Below are 18,072 nucleotides of genomic sequence, written 5' to 3'. Positions count from 1 at the left end.
TTATTTTAATTTTCATTATTAAAAAGCATTCTGGGTTAGATTTTCAAAGTACATGTTTAACAGCTAATAAGGGGGAACAAATATATAAAAACTTAAATATTTGTGAAAGTGCAGTTGGAAGTGTCTTGTGCAAATGAAAATAGAGCTAAGCCACATAGTGGACGTACACTCTCTAAATCAAGTCTCGGTAGCTTACTTCTCTATGTAAATTGCTAAGATTTAATTTGTATCTTAAATCTGTTGCTTTATTTTTCAGAATGTAACGCATTCTGGAAGACACAAAGGCCACAAGCTGCAAATAAATCGTCAGAACAGCTGGCTGGGTGACATTCTGGACTGGCAGGATATTGCTTCGTTTGTTCATGAGAACATTGAGACATTTCTTTCAGTATGTATCTTTATCAATTAAACTATTCATTAACACTCTCTTTGTAAACTGATCTGAACATCTAATGTGATTTTCACCCTTCAAGATAACACAGTACTCAAGAATGCATGAAAAGTTATAGAGGCAAAAGGAACTATTCCAGTATTATCCGAGGCTCTGTTGTCACACCAGTTGTGAATCTTCCCCATCAGCAAAGTGGCAAACATAATGGATTATGATCAGTAAATACTCTCCTACTCTCAGTATCCATATTAATACAATCTGTTCCACCTTCAGCCTGTCCCCTCCCAATAGATATCATTGTTGCAAGATTACTGTGTGGTCTGCAGGTTAGATTTTAAATGTTTTAGTTTCTGTAAACCTTAATCTTTTCACTCTTTCTTGGCGATAATTAATATGAATCTCTATTTGGCGAGGTGTGATTTTTTTTTTCGGGTCAAATGTTCATTTCTTTCACCTCCTTTTTCAATAAATTCATACTGCTCCATTTCTATGGCACAGTTCCTTTCTTATCTTTTTTTGATCACTACAGTTTTGTTTGAAGTAAATTTTACCATTTGCCTATCACCGAGCAGAAAGCAAGGATGTTGAATTAAAATGGCCTGTATCTTTGTTTCAAGTTCCTAACAAGGAAATAAATCATGTGCATAGTTACAAAACTAAATATTTCTAGCTTAGCTGAAAAATTCTAATGTGGCAAAAACAGACTTAAAAAGTTTTTGATAAGACTAACAATTTAATGTTTGACCCGAAGCAACTATTTTTCTGTTTAAAAATTCAGTCTATTTAGGTCATAGTTGAAGGAAATATCGATCAAGAGGTTGAGAGGCAGGTTCCTTGGTCTCGTTTTTCCATATTTATTATTCATTGTTTTGAAAGCAGTTTATTCTTTCTTTGTGAAAGTTCTGTGAAGAATGAAATTAATATTTTGCACTATGTGGTTCCCTGAATTAATGCACTGGTCTTCTCACCTCCTTGAAGAAAAAAAAATATAGCATTGAAACCAGTCAATACTGAAGCAATTGACTTACGCTCAAATGGTGCATTAGGTCAGGAATGGTTAACGTACAGAATCGCTACTATAGTGCAGACACTTTTTTTAAAGTTTTTGACTTGATCACTATAAAACAACAACAAAAAAATCTTTACATTATTGTTTATCTCCAAAAATACCTTCTCTGCTAACCTTCAGCGTTTCTTGTGGAGGTAATTTAAACTAACACTTCCCCTGAGGCACCTCTTGCCATGGGTTGGTAGGTATGTATTTGTCCCTTATATCTTGTGCTTCTAAAGATGTTACAGTTTTGACTCCATATTCAGGAGTCAAAGTTACTTCAGGAGTCGAGGCAAAGTTACTTCAGTGAACCTTTTTTTTTCACTTTACAAAAATGATTTGTTTAATCCTTTCCTTAAATTGACTTATGCATGCATGAGGCACGTTTATTTGACCTTGCCCTTCATAAATAAAAATGCATGGCACAATTTTTTTTTAAATCCATGTGCAATTTCCCATCTAGCAAGACAAGTGGAGAAGGAAACACACTTGAAGGTGCTACTCATGTTACTTAATGCATTGCTGGACGGTGCTTGGATACCATGGTGAATGGGGGTAACTTGAATAAAATAGAATGATAATGAATTTAATGGAGAAGAGGATAAATATTTTCAAGGGCTGAAACCTAAAACTACTTTTTTAGAAAACAGCCACACAGTTTCCAGATACATCAATTTTCTTTTCTTTTTAGTTTTGGTTTTGCAGTTGGAAAAAAAACAACCTCACAATTGACTTGCTTTCCTGTTTGTAGCCATGGACTCACAATTTATCCTCAGTTATAGGAAACACCTGTCCCTTCTCTCCACACTCATGTCCTTTATGATGTAAATTAGACTGAGCATAGTGTGATGCTGTAAATTTTAAATGCATCCTTTCTGGGCAGCATTCCCTTGCTGGCTCCTGTGTACATGACCCCTTGCATAAATATTATTCAGTCTGATGTTGCAAATTAAAATAGATGAAAACGTGATTGTGTGCCACGAGAGCATTGATACTTGGACATAATAAACATTTTTGTTTCTTAATGCCAGTATTGCTGAGGTGAGGATGTTGATTTAACCTAGTATGCAGTAGTACTTTTGAGATAATAAAGTTTTTGAGGTAGGTTATGAAAGCCTTTTTTTTTGTTATTGTTAGGGTTGGAAGGGACCTCAGAAGATCATCTAGTCCAACCCCCTGCTCAAAGCAGGACCAATCTCCAAATGGCCCCCTCAAGGATTGAACTCACAATCCTGGGTTTAGCAGACCAATGCTCAAACCACTGAGCTATCCTTCCCCCCCCTCCTCCCCAGTCAGGACTGTTTCTGGCTCTACTACTGTGTGTGGCTATGAGTGACTCGTTGCTTTGCCTCAGTTTCCCCAGCTATATAGCATGACTCAGCTCTTCTGCCCTTCGAGCACTTTGAGACCTGGGGCTTGGCCATCCCAGGGCTGCCTCCCAGCCTGCCAGTGACTGTCCCGCGGAGGCTGCTGGGTCATTGTCCTGCTCGCTGCCACCGGGCACTCCCCCACCACGGGGCACACCTCTCCAGGGCATCCTCCCGGCATCAGCTCCCCTGGGCTCAGTCTGGCGCTGATCAGCACCCCAGGTGCCCTGCCCCAGACCCAGCCAGTCTCATATCTGTGGAGGGGTCTCTGGGCACCCAAAGCCCCCTGCCCTGAGCACTAGCAGACTGACGCCCGGGGCCGCTGTGGCATTTAGCTGGTGATTAATTATTCAGTAGCAGAAGAGTTTTGCTAGGGAAGCTAGGAACTCACTAGCAGACTAAATTAATTGCCAAGGAGCAGCAGCCATAGCTTAAACTTTTTCTTCTTGAGATTGTCTCTGCATTTTCAAACTTTTAGGCTGCAGCCCAGCTTTGAAAACTTACGGTAAGCCAGCACTAACCTGAGACTCTTAAGTGTGCAGTAGAGCACTAATGCTAAAAGTAACAGTAAATTCCTAAACAACAAACCCATAATTCTTGTTATAATTCAAACCATTTTAAGAAAAAAAAAATTTCAATGGGTATGTCTACACTGCAGTTAGACACCCACAGCTGACCAGTTGACGCGAGCTCACGGAGCTGTGGCTGTGGGGCCGTTTAAGTACAGTGTAGATGGACTCTCACAGGATACTAGCGCCCAAGCTCCAGCCCGAGCCCCAGTGTCTTCACCACAATTAATCAGCCCTGAGCCCAAGCCCCATAAGCCCAAGTCAGCTGGCATGGGCCAGCCACAGGTTTTTAATTGCAACGTAGACATACCCTAAAAGGTCCCAAAGCTCTGCAGATAAGACTGGACACATCCTAAAGGTGTGAATGTGCAGATGCTATGTTGTCAAACTCTATTTAGTAGTAAGTAAACTTTCTTTCTCACCCACTGGAGTCTTAATGAGTATTCATCCTCTTTGGTAAGAGAAGAGCCGATAGCCCTAAAAGCAGAAAAGACAGTTATAGGATATGTAAATGATTTAGGAGCATTAGTTGTAGTTCATTCTGTTTCTTGCTGAGAAGACTACCATAATAGTCCCCAGAAGATAAAATTCAGAGGAAGAGAGATACTATAATTGGAAGTTGAGTGTGCTTCTTTATTTTTAATGCACGTTGGTATAACATCAACTTGTTAGCTAAATGGCAGTAAAATACTAAATGTAACTCAAAAGGACTAGTATACTTCTTGAAATTTCATATGCTTGGCTTAAAATTTTGACCTTTATAGACGTTTATTACATTTTAAATATAGAATGCTGTTAAATATTGAACAAAGAAGGTTCTTTTCTTAAAGCGAGAACTTGCTACTTTAATCTATATTACCAAAATGTTTAAGATAAAATTTACAAAATGGCCAAAGTCTCATTTTTCAAAATCAGCTTAAGTGCTTTAGAGCCTGAGTTTCCATTGTGTTTCAACCTCGAGCTGTACCGTGTATTCAGGAGTAGAAAGTAGGAGCACAGACCCATTTTCCAGTGATCCATTTGTTGTAAGGTAAGTAAAAATCGCTGTCTGTAGTCCTACCTCTTCCCACCATTGATATGGACAGGAAGAAGGAAGAGGTTCTGATTCCTGCCTCAGGTTCTGTACCTGATTTCTTTAAGACAGTTTGTCAGACACATGGTCCCTGCTTATGAAATATATAGCCAGATGTTTAAGATTCAGCCTCTGAAAAAGGAAAATTCTTGCTTCTTTTTCTGAATTATTCAGAAGGAAGAGATACTGCTGGTTTGTTTCTTTTATTTTATTTTTTAAAAATTCATGCTGGGATCCTTGAGAGTAAAATGGCCCTTCCTAAACCTGTGAATAAACACTTGCAGCTTTCCAGGTGATGTGTGTGATCTGGCTCATATCTCCTTAGATTCGATCCTGTGGCTGCTTTCACAAAGTCATCTATCATTACACTAGCAGTTAATATTTTTGAAGAAGATACTCTGGTCAGGAAGACAGAGGGTGCTCTCTATTAAAACTTTCAGTAAGCCTCACCTATTATGGTTTCTTTAGCTATGTTTTTTGCCATTCAAGGACCTGAGTGATTTATATGTTCCAACCTGAGGTGTCCTTTGGGCAATCAGAATTGGATTGTAGAGCCCAACTCAAGTTGTTAAATATCCTGGTGTCTGTTGCTAAGGAATTCTCCAGTTTTACAGTTTGTCCATGGTGAAGTGACTTTTCTGTGAGTTAATGTTTATCTCTCTTTACGGGATGTCACCTTTTGAGAGGTAAACTAAATACCAGCCCTTCAGCATAACTTTGAAGTTTGAGAATGAGAAAAATAATCCCTCTCCCAGCATAATTATCAAAGGAACTGATGCTGGAAGATTGTGTGTGCTTTTCTCAAAATTTAAATAGAGTAATTGAGATATGAAAGTAATCCAAGTCTCACGGTCAAAACCCTTGGGTTAGCAGTCCAGACCTTGCAGAATAGGGAAGTCTTAATTCTACTGGTGTCAGCTGGCTTTCCTGAAGGAAGAAGTCTTATTTAGTCCTGCAGAATTGAACTATTATCACCCAAGACAAATGGTCACGATAGTAGCATAGGTTTATTTGGTAGACTTACTGTCCTCAACTTTCTCCAGGGCAGTTTTACATTTTCCTTCTACATTTTTCTTTCATTTACAGCATAATATATCTATACCCAATATTTTTTACGAACTCCAACGCCTGGTTTCTACTATAAGCCTCCTTTTGCCATTATTTCTAAATTTAGAGTATGATGAAAAATAGCTTGGGGGAGAGGGTTGAATTCCCATTAAATAACTCTAATTAAATAACTCACTCCAATTTTGGGAGTTTATTAATTGAGTATGAATATACACAGTGGATTCTGACTTGGTGTACTAGTCCCTGCCTGGGGAAGAAATTATTCATGCATCACAATTCTCTTTAAGTTAATGGCATGCATTGTTTAAACTTCTGTATAGGTTTTTATGCCATGGTCATCACTACAGTATATGACGGCCTTCCAGTAGTGCATAAAATGTGACTAATATCTACCACATGTTTGTACTCTCTCTCTTCCCAGGGAGAGAAGTGTGCAGTGGAGTAATTTGTTTTGGAATTTTTTATAGAATATATTTAGCAACCTGTTGCAGTATGTTAGAGAAGGCAAGATCAAAGAAATGTGCTTTGCAGTTAGAGCAGAAGGTGGTGAGGTTTGTGATGGTTCATGTGGGAGTTAATGCCATGATCTTGGGCTGGCCTTAGAAAGCACTCTGTTCTTCTGCACAGACAAGTTTTATGCTTATTGTAGAAAGTTCCCTTGTGACAGAGGAGTGAAGCTGTCAACCATGGTCTTCATCTTGATACCCTGCGCCCAAGCCATTGAATACCTTGAAGATAAGAACTGAGACTCTGAACTTAATTTGATACTCTCTGGGAAGTCAGTGTAAAAAGCAGAAGACAGGATGTATTCACAATAGCCAGTGTTGGTGAGGTGGCATTCTGCAACAGTCTGTGTAACAAGTTAGCGTGTTCTGAAGGCTTCATGCCCAGGTATATTAAAGTGTTGTAGTCCTGTCAAGAGTTGACGAAGTTGTGAATAACTTCATGTACTGTGTGTAAGTATTGAGATTCAGACCAATTGCATAGCTAAATTTTTCATTTTATGCCTAATCAGTAGACTAGGTGAGTGAAAATTAATGCTGAAACTACTAAACGCATTTTCTATATTTTAGATAATTTTAATCAAAGTAGTGACTTTCTTTTCCTTTCCAGATTCTGGAGTCTTTGTGGATAGTGATGAGTCGTAATGTGAGCCTACTGTTCACCACAGTAACAACATTAGTGACAATCCTCTTCTATAGTGGGACAGCCCTTCTCAATTTTGTGCTCTCACTGGTAAGTAGCATGCACTGGACAGTTAATACTATTCATTTTACTTCCCTCTACGTTGATATAAACAAGGAGCTTTCACCAAGGATTTTAGGGATATCAATTCATCTTCCACAGAATGAAGAATTTAAAGGAACATATTAAATATTAGTGAATTCTTGTTAACAGATAAGACTGGATTTTTTTAAGTGCTTTTGTTTTGAATATGTGCATATGTGGATAGGTATGTGGTATGGTGTGATACAGCATAAAGGTTTTATTAACATGAGTTTTTCAGATAACCATTTTGCCCATTCATAAATAATGCAGGTCATCCTATACTCAGTGATAAATGCCTACATCCTCCACTGCAGCTATAATACACTCAACCTGAGGAAGGATGGAGATAGAGTGGTATAGAGTTGGGCCAGTTAAGTCCTTGGCGCTACCTAAAATAACTTGGAAGCTACTGACAATTACACTGAAGGGGCCATTATAGAAACTGGATAATGCTAGGCTGTAGAGATGTCCTTATCAAACTCTCTCATAGAAGTACCCCCTGCTAGGGAGTCAGAAGGAAAAAGTGTAATTTTACTTGTACAGGGGTGTATCAGGGAGCTGATTAATCCAGCTTTCCAGATGCTTTGTGCCAGCAGAGTGGTGCAACGCAGTTAGAAGATCCAAAATCTTTTATTTCAAATCATTATATATTCTGCATATGCCACGTATATTTAAAATGTTTTAGAGTTTTCAGAGTTTCAGAAACTTTCACTGGAACTATTATTTGTGTCCTGCTGCCTATAAAGCTGTGTATCTTCATTAGCAAGAGTCCAACTACTGTACAGGGTTTATAGCAAAAGGAATATTAAAAGCCCTTTAAGTATGATCTAAAATAGCTTTTAAAATTTAGAAGTCATGGCATTTTTTATGAATCTGTTACTTTGTCCACCCCTGGCCTAGAAGGTCCCAAACGTTTTGGCCTGAGGGCCACATCTGGGTGGGGAAATTGCATGCAGGGCCATGAATGTAGGGCTGGGGCAGGGGGGTGGGGCATAGGAGGAGTGCGGAGTGTATGAGGGGCATCAGGGCAGGGAGTTGGGGTGCAGGAGGGGGTGCAGAGTGCAGCAGGGGCTCGGGGCAAGGGGTTGGGCACAGGAGGGGTGTGGGATATACAAGGGGGCTCAGGGCAGGGGATTTGGGGTGCAGTAGGAGGTCGGGGTGCAGGAGAGGGGCGGGGTGCAGAAGGGGGCTTGGGAGGTGGTTGGGGTGTGGGGTGCAGGAGGGGTTCAGGTGCAGGCTCAGGCCTGGCACCACTTACCTGGAGCAGCTCTGGGGTGGCAGTGGTGCGCAGCAGGGCTAAGACAGGCTCCCTACCTGCCCTGGCCCTGCACCGTGCCGCTCCTGGAAGCAGCTGGCACCATGTCCCTGCGGCCTCTGGGGCGGGGGGAAGCAGAGGGCTCTGCATGCTGCCCTCCCCTGCAGGTACTTCCTCCGAAGCTCCCATTGGCCGTAGTTCCCCGTTCCTGGCCAATGGGAGCTGCAGGGGGTGGTGCCTGGAGGTGAGGGCAGTGCACAGATCCTTCTGCCTCCCATCCCTTAGGGGCCGCAGGTATGTGGTGCCAGCCACTTCCAGCAGCGGCGCGGGGCCCGCAGCGCCACAGGGATGCCAATCCCACAGGCCAGATCCAAAGCCCAAATGGACCGGATCTGGCCCATAGGCTGTAGTTTGCCCACCCCTGTTCTAGACTTAAGAATAAGAACTGTTTCTCTCTTTCTCACCCTCCCCATCCAGTTGGGAAATAGGGGAAACTGCCAATCTCATTTTATAAAGCTCCTATTTCTAGATCTGCAGAATCCTGAAAGATTACACCTTAATCCTATCACTGGTTTATATTTTCATATTGCCTATCCTGAACTTGGAGCCAGAATAGTTTGCGGGTAGAGGAGTGGGAATTCTACCATATGGGGGAAAAGGAGGGAACAATTATCTGACTTTTTTTTCTTTTAATGCTAAGTATAATTTAACATTAATATCAAGATCTATGCAAGGTACTTCCTTAGAAAGGAAAAAATCAAATGCTCAGCTGCAAAATGAGGAATAACTGGCTAGGTGGTACAGGAAATAGCTGGCCTGCTTTACTCAGCTCTGGTGAGGCCTACAGATAAAAGGGTTAGAAAATCCGACCTATGAAGAAAGGTTAACAAAACTGGGTTCAGTCTTTTCTCAAGGAGACTTTATAAGTCTTCAGATAGATTAAGGGCTGTTATCAAGAGCTCTGTGACCAATTGTTCTCCATGTCCACTAAAGATAGGACAAAAAGTAATGCACTTAATTTCTGTAGCAAAGGAGATTTAGGTTTATATAATAGGAGAAACTTTCTAACTTTAAGGGTAGTTATGTAACAAATTAGAATTCCAAGGGAGTTTGTGGAATCCTCATCACTGGAGGTTAAGAAATGGTTAGACAAATACCTGTCATGGATGGTCTAGATCAGTGGTGGTCAACTAGCAGGTGGAGATCGACTGGTGGATCGTGGAGCCTCTGACAATAGATTGCCATCTCAGTCTAGGGTTGCCAACCCTTCTACAGCCATGCCTGCCTGTCCTGGCCCCACGCCCTTCCAAAAGCAGCCAGCATGTTTCTGCAGCCCCTTGGGGGAGGGATCAGGGGGTCTATGTATGCTTCCCTTGCCTGCAGGCACCGCCCCCGCAGCTCCCATTGGTTGGGAATGGGGAATCACAGCCAATGGGAGCCGCAGCGGTGGTGCCTGCAGTGCCTGGCTGGAGTCCAAACCCCTCCTTCACCCCTCCAGCCCAGCACCTCCTCCTGCACCCCAACCCCCTCCCAGAGCCAGCACCCGAACCCCCTCATGTACCCTAACTCCCTTCCATAGCCCACACCCTGAACATTCTCCTGCACCCCAACCCGTTGCCCCAGGCTCAGCCTGGAGCCCCTCCCACACTCTGAACCCGTTGGCCCTAGCCCAGAGCCTGCAAACCCTCCTGCACCCCAACCACCTGTCTGAGCCTGGGTAAGGGTTGGAGAAAGCAGGAGATGGAGTGGGTGGGGCCTTGGAGAAGGGCGGGGCAGGGTGTATTGGTTTGTGAGATTACTGCTGTTTCTACATTTTTTGAGGTAGATCCTGGGTTGTACTTTAAATTCAAAAAGTGATCTTGTGCTTAAAAAGGTTGGAGACCACAAGTTTAAATATACTTGGTCCTGCCTCAGATTCCAGGGGCTAGACTTGGTGACATCTGGAGATCCCTTCCAGCCATACAGTCTGACTCTATTATATTACCTCCACGTATGTGGATAATGTGATGTGAAAAGGTTTTATTGGTATGAGTGTAGGAAGCCCAATTTACTTACTTAAGCATGTTTTATGTAGGTCATTTTTAAATGAGGATCTCTAACAACTTTTATGTGCATAGATTGTAATCTTTCAGAATCCTTTTAATTTGTTGAAAACCTTGGTCTGACTGTGTGTCCACTTATTTTGCTTACAGTGCTTTCTAAAATCTATTATTGTCAGTTTTTCCAAAGTAGATCTCCAAAAAAGGCATTGTTCTAAGTAGGGTAAAGTTATTGTAGGGAATTGTAAGCAAAACTGCTGAATACACAATTCTGTTTTATCTTGCATTCATTAAGGAAGTGTTTTCAATAAGTTAGTTTTATTTACTAAAATGATTTTTTCATTAAATATGCTTTTTAGACTTGTGTATTTATTAACACTAGTGCACATGAAATAATGGTCTGATACATAGTTCTAAAAAGCTCATGTTTTTAGTGAAAGGTATTGCTTTGTTTTGTTTGGGGGGTGGGGGAGCTTAGTTTTTAAAGGTTCTTTTGATTCTAAATTTGATAGCCACAGCTGTGTGGAGTTACTAATGTTAGAGGTGATTTCTTTCTTTCCATTGCAGCTGTGGGTTGACAGCTGCTACTTTTAAATAGCTTAATGGCTGGAACAGAGCCCGAGACTTGTGATCACTTAGATCTCAGATACTGAGTGAGCTTGTGTCAAGGACTCTGGCCTGAGTGGGTTTTTTAAATCTAAACAAACACTGACCTTGGAAGCATGATTGAAATCCTGGTGGTGTTTTTGTTGTGTATTTTTCAAAATATCTGTTTTGAATAATTGGGAGAAAATAGAGGCCTACTGCCAGATTAACTTCAGCAGTTAATGGAGACAGTGGGAAGAGGAGAGCAAGATCTTTTTCCATTTGTTTGGATAACTAAAATTGCATAACTTGAAATCAAATGCTAATTCAGGGCAATTGTGTGGGTTCTCAATCACACTTGGGTAAAAAAAATAAGAGTGGCTATAAGGATTTCTTAGCTGAATTACTACCTTAAGTTCCAGAGAAATGACTTTTACATCTCTTCGTAATTACACTGTTCTGCAGCTGTCCCTTACTTCAACTGGGGGAGAAAAGCATAAAAATATTTTGTGTATATAATTATTTATATTTCTTCCTGGGTCTAATATTTCACCCATGATGAAACAACTGAAAGCAGTTTCTGTGGGCTAGTGAGATTATATTAGAAATAAAAATAGTTAAAGATGAAAAGAGCCTGATGAATAGGTCTTCATAGTTCTTAAAGACGACATCCCCACTGTATCCCTGCATTGCCCCTCTCCACCCCCATCCCCCAGGGAGAGGGAGGTATTTCTGATAATCCTCTACTATCTTTGATGCTTTCATTTGTGTAAATCATTCACAAACATTCTTGCCCAAAAGGGGGAACATAATCTTTTTGGTGTAGTGGATCAAATGTTTAATTTAAACTCAAACTTTAAGTTCTACTAATGGTGAAGTACACAGTAAAAAACATCTTATAACCATAAATAATTTTTAAAAAAGGAAAAAAGTAAGTAAATCTGTCTACTGAACCTGGTATACAGGGATCCAAACAGTCTGTTCACTGGGACAGTTATTAAAATGAACATGTTAGTTGTCATTCTGAGAACTCTGGAGAGCTGGTTTTGTTGGATTTAAATTATCTTTCCTCACAAAACATCAGCTGCACTACTGTCCAGAGGATGATTTTTCTTTCAAAATACCTTATTCCCAGCAAAATTCCATGTTAACTCTTTCTGCTTGTCTCTTCATATGCTCGTTTTCTAATGTAATAGGTCTGACAAGTGCAATCTATTAAGGCATTAGTAAGTGATAACTCTCACGGCATTTGCAGTTTTCAAGTTTAATTCCCTATCATGTACATAAGACAGGATATCAGTAGTCTTCCTCTTCCTTGGGCTTGCATGAGGAGTCCGTACAACTTCTTTCCATGTATACTAGGTCATATGAATATCTTGTTTGTGAATATTAGGTGTGAGGTTTTTCTGTAACTTCTGAGGCTCAGAATCTATATTCTGAAATCTATGGATATGGATATGTTGAACCTTGAGTTGGTTCTCTAAAGTTTCCAATTTTCTCTTCAATAAAACTGTTTTTAGTAAGTAATTTTACAAGTTTGGATGTCTCTTTTGCAGTTTCCTTTATTTCATTAAGCTCAAATTCAGTATGCCCTATTCTCTACTCTTTTTGTGGAAACACTTGAAATTCAAAGATTGACAGCTTCACAGAAACTCTCACTATTTCCTAGAAAGGAAACAGATTTTTTAGAGATTCCATTTTATGTGCAGTGACAAGATAATGTCTTTCCAAAATATTCAGAATACCTTTTCACTTTAGCCAGTGGTTCAGATATGAAAATTTTGTCAAATGCACTGTGCTACTACCCCTGGCTTGAGATGTCTGAACCATCTGCTTTCTACTTATTTCCTCCTATTTTCTGCTTACCCCTACAGTTAGCCATCGGAGGCAGCTATTCCCCTTAATGATGGTGCCAAGGCTGATTCCCCTCTCTGGCACTTCAAGTGCGAAAGGTGGGGGCCCACAAGGATTCTAAAACTTAATACTGGCCACTCCAGGCATGTATTAAACTTCCAAGGTTACAGCTTTTCTCTGACCTTGGATGAGTAGATGCTGCCACCCAAGTGCAAAAACCCCTTTCAAAACCCAGGAAGGCGCACTTGGGAATTCCTTCCTGTGGGGTACCCTCAAGTCCTTTCACACTTAGTACAGCATGGTCAGTCTGCAGGTGGAAATGCCGTCCCCAAATGCATGGGCATAGTTTCTCCAGAGTATACACAATGGTGTAACATTCTTTTTCTGAGACTGACCAGTGGTTTTCCCTCTCAGAAAGTTTTTTTGCTGAGAAATACGACAGGATGGAATTGTTGATTTGGTCATTCCTGCATTAAAGCTGCTCCTACACCATGCTCAGATGCATCTGTCGTTACGACAAACAGTTGGTCAAAGTCCGGGGCGCTTAGTACAAGGTCAGATGTAAGGACAGCCTTAAGCTGGTTAACGGCTTTTTGACACTTTTCAGTCCACTGAAATGCATTTGGCTGTTTGTTTTTTTCTGATTAGGTCTGTTAGAGGGGTGGAAATTTGGCTGTAGTGTGGTACGAATAGTCAGTAATACTAGGCCAAGCCCAAGAAGGATTGGACCTGCTTCTTTGACTTGGGAACAGGCCAATTTTGGATAGTATTTACTTTAACCTGAGATCCCGGTGCCAGGATGGAGGGACGCCCTTAACCCAGGCTGAGTTCTAACTGCAGAAGAAAGGAATTTTCCTAGAGATGAAGCGCTTGGAGGTGGAAGCACAGGAGAAGAGAGAGGTCACTTGGGTGACCAAGTCGTGCTCCAGAAAGTGCTCCAGGCCAATAAGATGGAAGTATTATGGGAGGGGCCATTTAAGGTCCGAGAGTGCCTGGGAGCTGTTAATTACTTCATAGCATTCCTAGACCCTACCGTAAAACCTGAAGTATACCTTGTTAATTCTCTAAATCCCTTTTATTCCTAAGAAATCAAGGTTCTCCAGTTTACAGCCTAGGAAAGAAATGATGCTGAGTGGCCTGAAGGAGTCTGCCATGAAGGAAAAAAATAGTGATGTAGAAGAGGTGAGCCTTTCCATGACCGTTGGGCATAAGCAGCAACAGCAAATCCAGGAACTGTGCACCAGCTTCGCACCAATGTTTTCAGCCACCCCAGGACGGACAGAACAGGAGCACCACTTCATTGAAAGGTGATGCTCTCCCAATTAGAGCCCAACCATACCAGATGGCTCCGCAAACCAAAACGGCAATAGAAAGGGAGATCAAGGACATGTTACAGATGACTGTAATCCACCCCTCTGAGAGTGCTTGGGCATCTCCAGTGGTTCTGGTTCCCAAACCAGATGGGGATCTGCTTTTTCATGGACTACCATAAACTAAATGCTGTAACTCACCCAGAAAACTATCCAGTGTCATGCATGGATGAGCTGTTGGAAAAACTGAGACATGCCCAATTCATCTCCACCTTAGACTTAATTAAGGGGTACTGACAAGTGCTGCTAGATAACTCAGCCAAGGAAAGGTCAGCCTTCCTCACCCATGTAGGGCTGTATGAATTTCATGTGCTCCCTTTCAGACTGCAAAATGCACCTTCCAGAGACCTTCTGGCTGGATTTGGGGAATTTGCAGTCGCTGTCCTTGACTATGTGGCTGTATTCTCAGATTCATGGGAAGAACACTGGAACACGTCCAAGCTGTCTTCCAGCGCATAAGGGAGGCAAGATTAACCATTAAGGCCAAAAAATGTCAAATAGGCCTAAACACGGTAACTTAGCTTCAACACCAGGTGGGTCAAGGATACAGCTTTTCTCTGACCTTGCTGCCACTATCCAAGTGGAAAAACCCTTTTGAAAGCCCAGGAAGGCGCACTTAGGAATTCCTTCCTGTGGGGTACCCTCAAGCCCTTTCAACTCCTCCTCCAGGGAAAAGCAGAGAAAGAAAACAAAGGAAATCAGCTGTTGCCACCAGCTAATTAAACATGTGCACAGACCTCTTGGGGACACAAAAATCCAATCCTGTTCTTAAAGGTAAATTTAATACAAAATAATAATAATAAAAAAAAAGACAATACATCTGGAATTTAGGATTTTTGCTAGGTTTTAAAAAAAATAATTACTAGGATTAAGGATCAAGATAGCTTCTTGAGGTCCACTTTAAAGGTTACAAGCAAAACAAAAGCACGTGGGGTTAACACAGAGGAGTCCACAAACCATAAAGAAATAAAAAGAAATAAACCTCACCTCATCTTTCTAGACATTTTCTGATCTACTTACATATCTGGGGTTTTAAATTAGTAGTTTCTAGGTATGATCTGATGGTTTTCCATATCTGGCCCAAAGCTTCTTACAGCATTGCTGCTCTGTCCCCCTCTTCCAGGGAGAACAATAACAGACAGACAAAAAGGAAGTTTTATTCCAAATTTTAAAAGTTCTAACCTGCCTATTGGCTGCCTGTTGGCTCGCTCCCTTGCTTTTACCTATGGACTTTTTAACCCTTTACAGGTAAAGCAAGTAGAGAACAGCTAATAAGAGAGGTTTTATAGCTCACTGGCTGGCTGGGTGTCCATAAAAGGGAGTGCCCCTCTTTCATTTATCACAGATGGACACTGAAAGTTTATTTCCTCCCTGTGAAGGGCACATCAACCAGAAATTTATTTTGTTTGTTTTCAAAACAGATGTTAAAAGCAAGAGATGTTCGGGTAAAGCTCATTCTCCTAGATAAGTCTAAGGTCTGCCTAAGACCCTTTAAAGCAGGCTCCTTCTGGGTCCAAGCAGTCCTTTGCAAAAAGTGCCTCCACAGTAACTGCCTGTGTCTCAGCTTCTAGGGCTCCTGCTTAATCAAAGCCTTCTACTGATCATTTTGTCATTCCCTCCTCCCATCCACAAAGGGGGAGATTTCAGCACCTCTCATCCAAGGAGCATAGACAGTTCTCCATCTAAACTGAAAGAGACATCTCCACTTTCAACTTGAAAAGAGGACAGCTGAAAGCCTCAACAAGGGTCCCTCTGGTGTCCGCAAAGACACTGAAGTTGGACCTCTGATGCTGACGAAGTCATTCTATCACTGTCTTGAATATAGAGTCTGAAGTATCACCTCATGGGTTTGCTCTCATGCTGATAGGGCTGTCGGTTCTGGTACTGATCGCTTCGGCACAGAAGTTGGTGAGACAGATGAGCCTTCACGGAGCTCTTCTTCACATCTGGGAAACTAACCCAAGTAAATTAGTTCCCAGGAAGTCAGGCTGGTACTCCATTTTGAACTTAAAAACTCTGAACACATTTGTCTATCAGTGCATATTCAGAATGGTGACCCTGGCTAAAATAATCCATATCTTGGATCTTCTAGACTGGTTTGCAGCTCTCAATCTGCAGGATGTATATTTCTATCCTCCTCCCCCACCCCTCCAGCACACAGGACATAATTGCATTTTGTAGTTGGGAAGGCACATTAACAGTCTGCAGATCCAAAAGTCTGGCTGACTTTGCATTTGTTGTTTACAAGAATGGTTGAAGTCCACTCTACCGATCTGAACAGATACCATATAGACATGGCAATACAGATTCCACAAGAAATCCTTTTATCCTTAAACTGGTAGAAAAACCCATATCAAGTGTACAAGGGCATTTCCTTTTTTCTACCTCCTCCAACAAAGACCCTAGTGACAAATGCCTCCATTTTGGCTAGGTGCAGACCCCCACCCCATCCCAATTACAAGTTTAGGATTTATGATTCCAAAAGGAGACTTGCTTTGCATATCAATATTCTAGAACTCAGAGTGGTTTCTTCCTTACATCCACAGCAAGAATCCAAGTAATAACAGACGATACCACAGTAATATTTTACAGTAGAACCTCAGTTACGAACACCAGAGTTATGAACTGTCAACCACACACCTCATTTGGATCTGGAACTACACAATCAGGCACCAGCAGACACCAAAAAAGCAACTACAGAACAGTACTGTGTTAAACATAAACTACTGAAAAAAGGGAAAGAACCAGGTAAGGAAACTGTTTCTGTGGTTGTTTCATTTAAATTAAGGTGGTTAAAAGCATCAGCTTTTTTCTGCATAGTAAAGTTTCAAAGTTGTATTAAGCCAATGTTCAGTTGTAAACTTTTGAAAGAACAACTTTTTCAAGGTGGTGGTAACTCTGAAGTTCTACTGTATATAAACAAATGGGGAGGAGCCAAATCTACTCCCGCTTTGCAAAGAAACCGTCTGGTGGAACTGGAGCATACAACATCAAATTGACAATTTCAGTCCTTCATCTACCAGGGCTACAGAATATGCTAGCAGACCATTTGAGCAAACAGTTTTCACAGAACTACAAATAATCAATAAAAGACCCTGTCATCCAATCAGTATTCAACCAGTAGGGATTTCCAGATAGTGTCTTGTTTGCTACCCAAAAGAATGAAATGCAAAAACTTCTGTTCCACAGGGGGGTGGAGTCAGAGATCTTGAGTGGATGCATTCCACAAGCATCTGTGTCTATGTACCTGTCAATTCTTCTTGTTCCAAGAGCATTGAAGAAAATCGAGCAAGAATCAGCACTGATAATCCTCTTAGGTCCAGCCTGGCCTAGGCAATACTGGTTTCTGGAACTGATAAAGCTTTCCATATGTTCTCCAATAACAATAACACTATCACTGCCTCTTGGGATAAAAGGAAGACTTTGCATCCAGATACAGCATCCCTGCATCACGCTGCCTGGATGCTGTCAGGTTGACTGTCATGAAAAGGACTTGTTCTAGAGATGTGCAGAATATCTTAATACAAAGTTGAAAAGGTTCAACAAGATCTATTTATGCTTAGTGGAAAAGTTTGTCTAGCCATGTCAGGGCATTTTATCTCCAACTCACACTGTTTCTTCATGTGCTCCTGTACTAATTATATTTAAGGATTCAGATCTCTCGATCAGTTAACTCCAGGTTCACGTGGCAGCAATATCTGCATGTCATCCACATATTCAAGACCATAACATTTTTTTCTCATCCAGCACTGGTCAGGTTTCTCAGAGTTCTGACTCATGTATTTTCACCAGCAGGGGAACCACCCACCTCTCCCTGGAATATTGTCCTCAAGGGGTCAATGCAGTGGTGCCATTTTTCCTGTTGCGTCCTCTCTTACCAGTGATGGAATGTGTCCAGGCCTCCTCTTCTCCCCTCCTCCATTAATGTACAATTACCTTAGCAGAGAGGCTGTGACTGGGGCTGGAGGAGGGCTGCAGCTGGGGCTCGTTCCCCATACCCTGTGGGAGCTCGGTCAGGCCCTGTTGCGCCCTCCCCCCCCCCCCGTGTTCCTCTGTGCCTTCCAGGGGGTGGGCACCCCACAGTTTGAGGGCCATTAGGTTAATGGGTCCTCCATTTAAACCCTCACTACCTGTTCTGTTTTGCATCTTTCTATGAAGATGGCTCTCAGTAATAATCATCAC

At 41.6% G+C, this 18,072-nt stretch overlaps 1 protein-coding gene across 1 annotated transcript in view; it reads left to right on the top strand.

Moving 5' to 3' along the window:
• The window catches only part of TMEM245 (transmembrane protein 245), a 141,303-nt gene that overhangs the window by 86,679 nt on the left and 36,552 nt on the right, over window positions 1-18,072 (top strand). The window contains 2 exon segments of the mRNA XM_032775312.2: window positions 257-388; window positions 6,632-6,754. Of these exon segments, the coding sequence (XP_032631203.2) occupies window positions 257-388; window positions 6,632-6,754 (255 nt within the window).

This window comes from Chelonoidis abingdonii, chromosome 2, assembly GCF_003597395.2.
Source record: "Chelonoidis abingdonii isolate Lonesome George chromosome 2, CheloAbing_2.0, whole genome shotgun sequence".
Taxonomy (NCBI): Eukaryota; Metazoa; Chordata; order Testudines; family Testudinidae; genus Chelonoidis; species Chelonoidis abingdonii.
The sequence above is the reverse complement of the archived record's forward strand: the minus strand, read 5'-3'. Positions and strand labels throughout refer to the sequence as shown.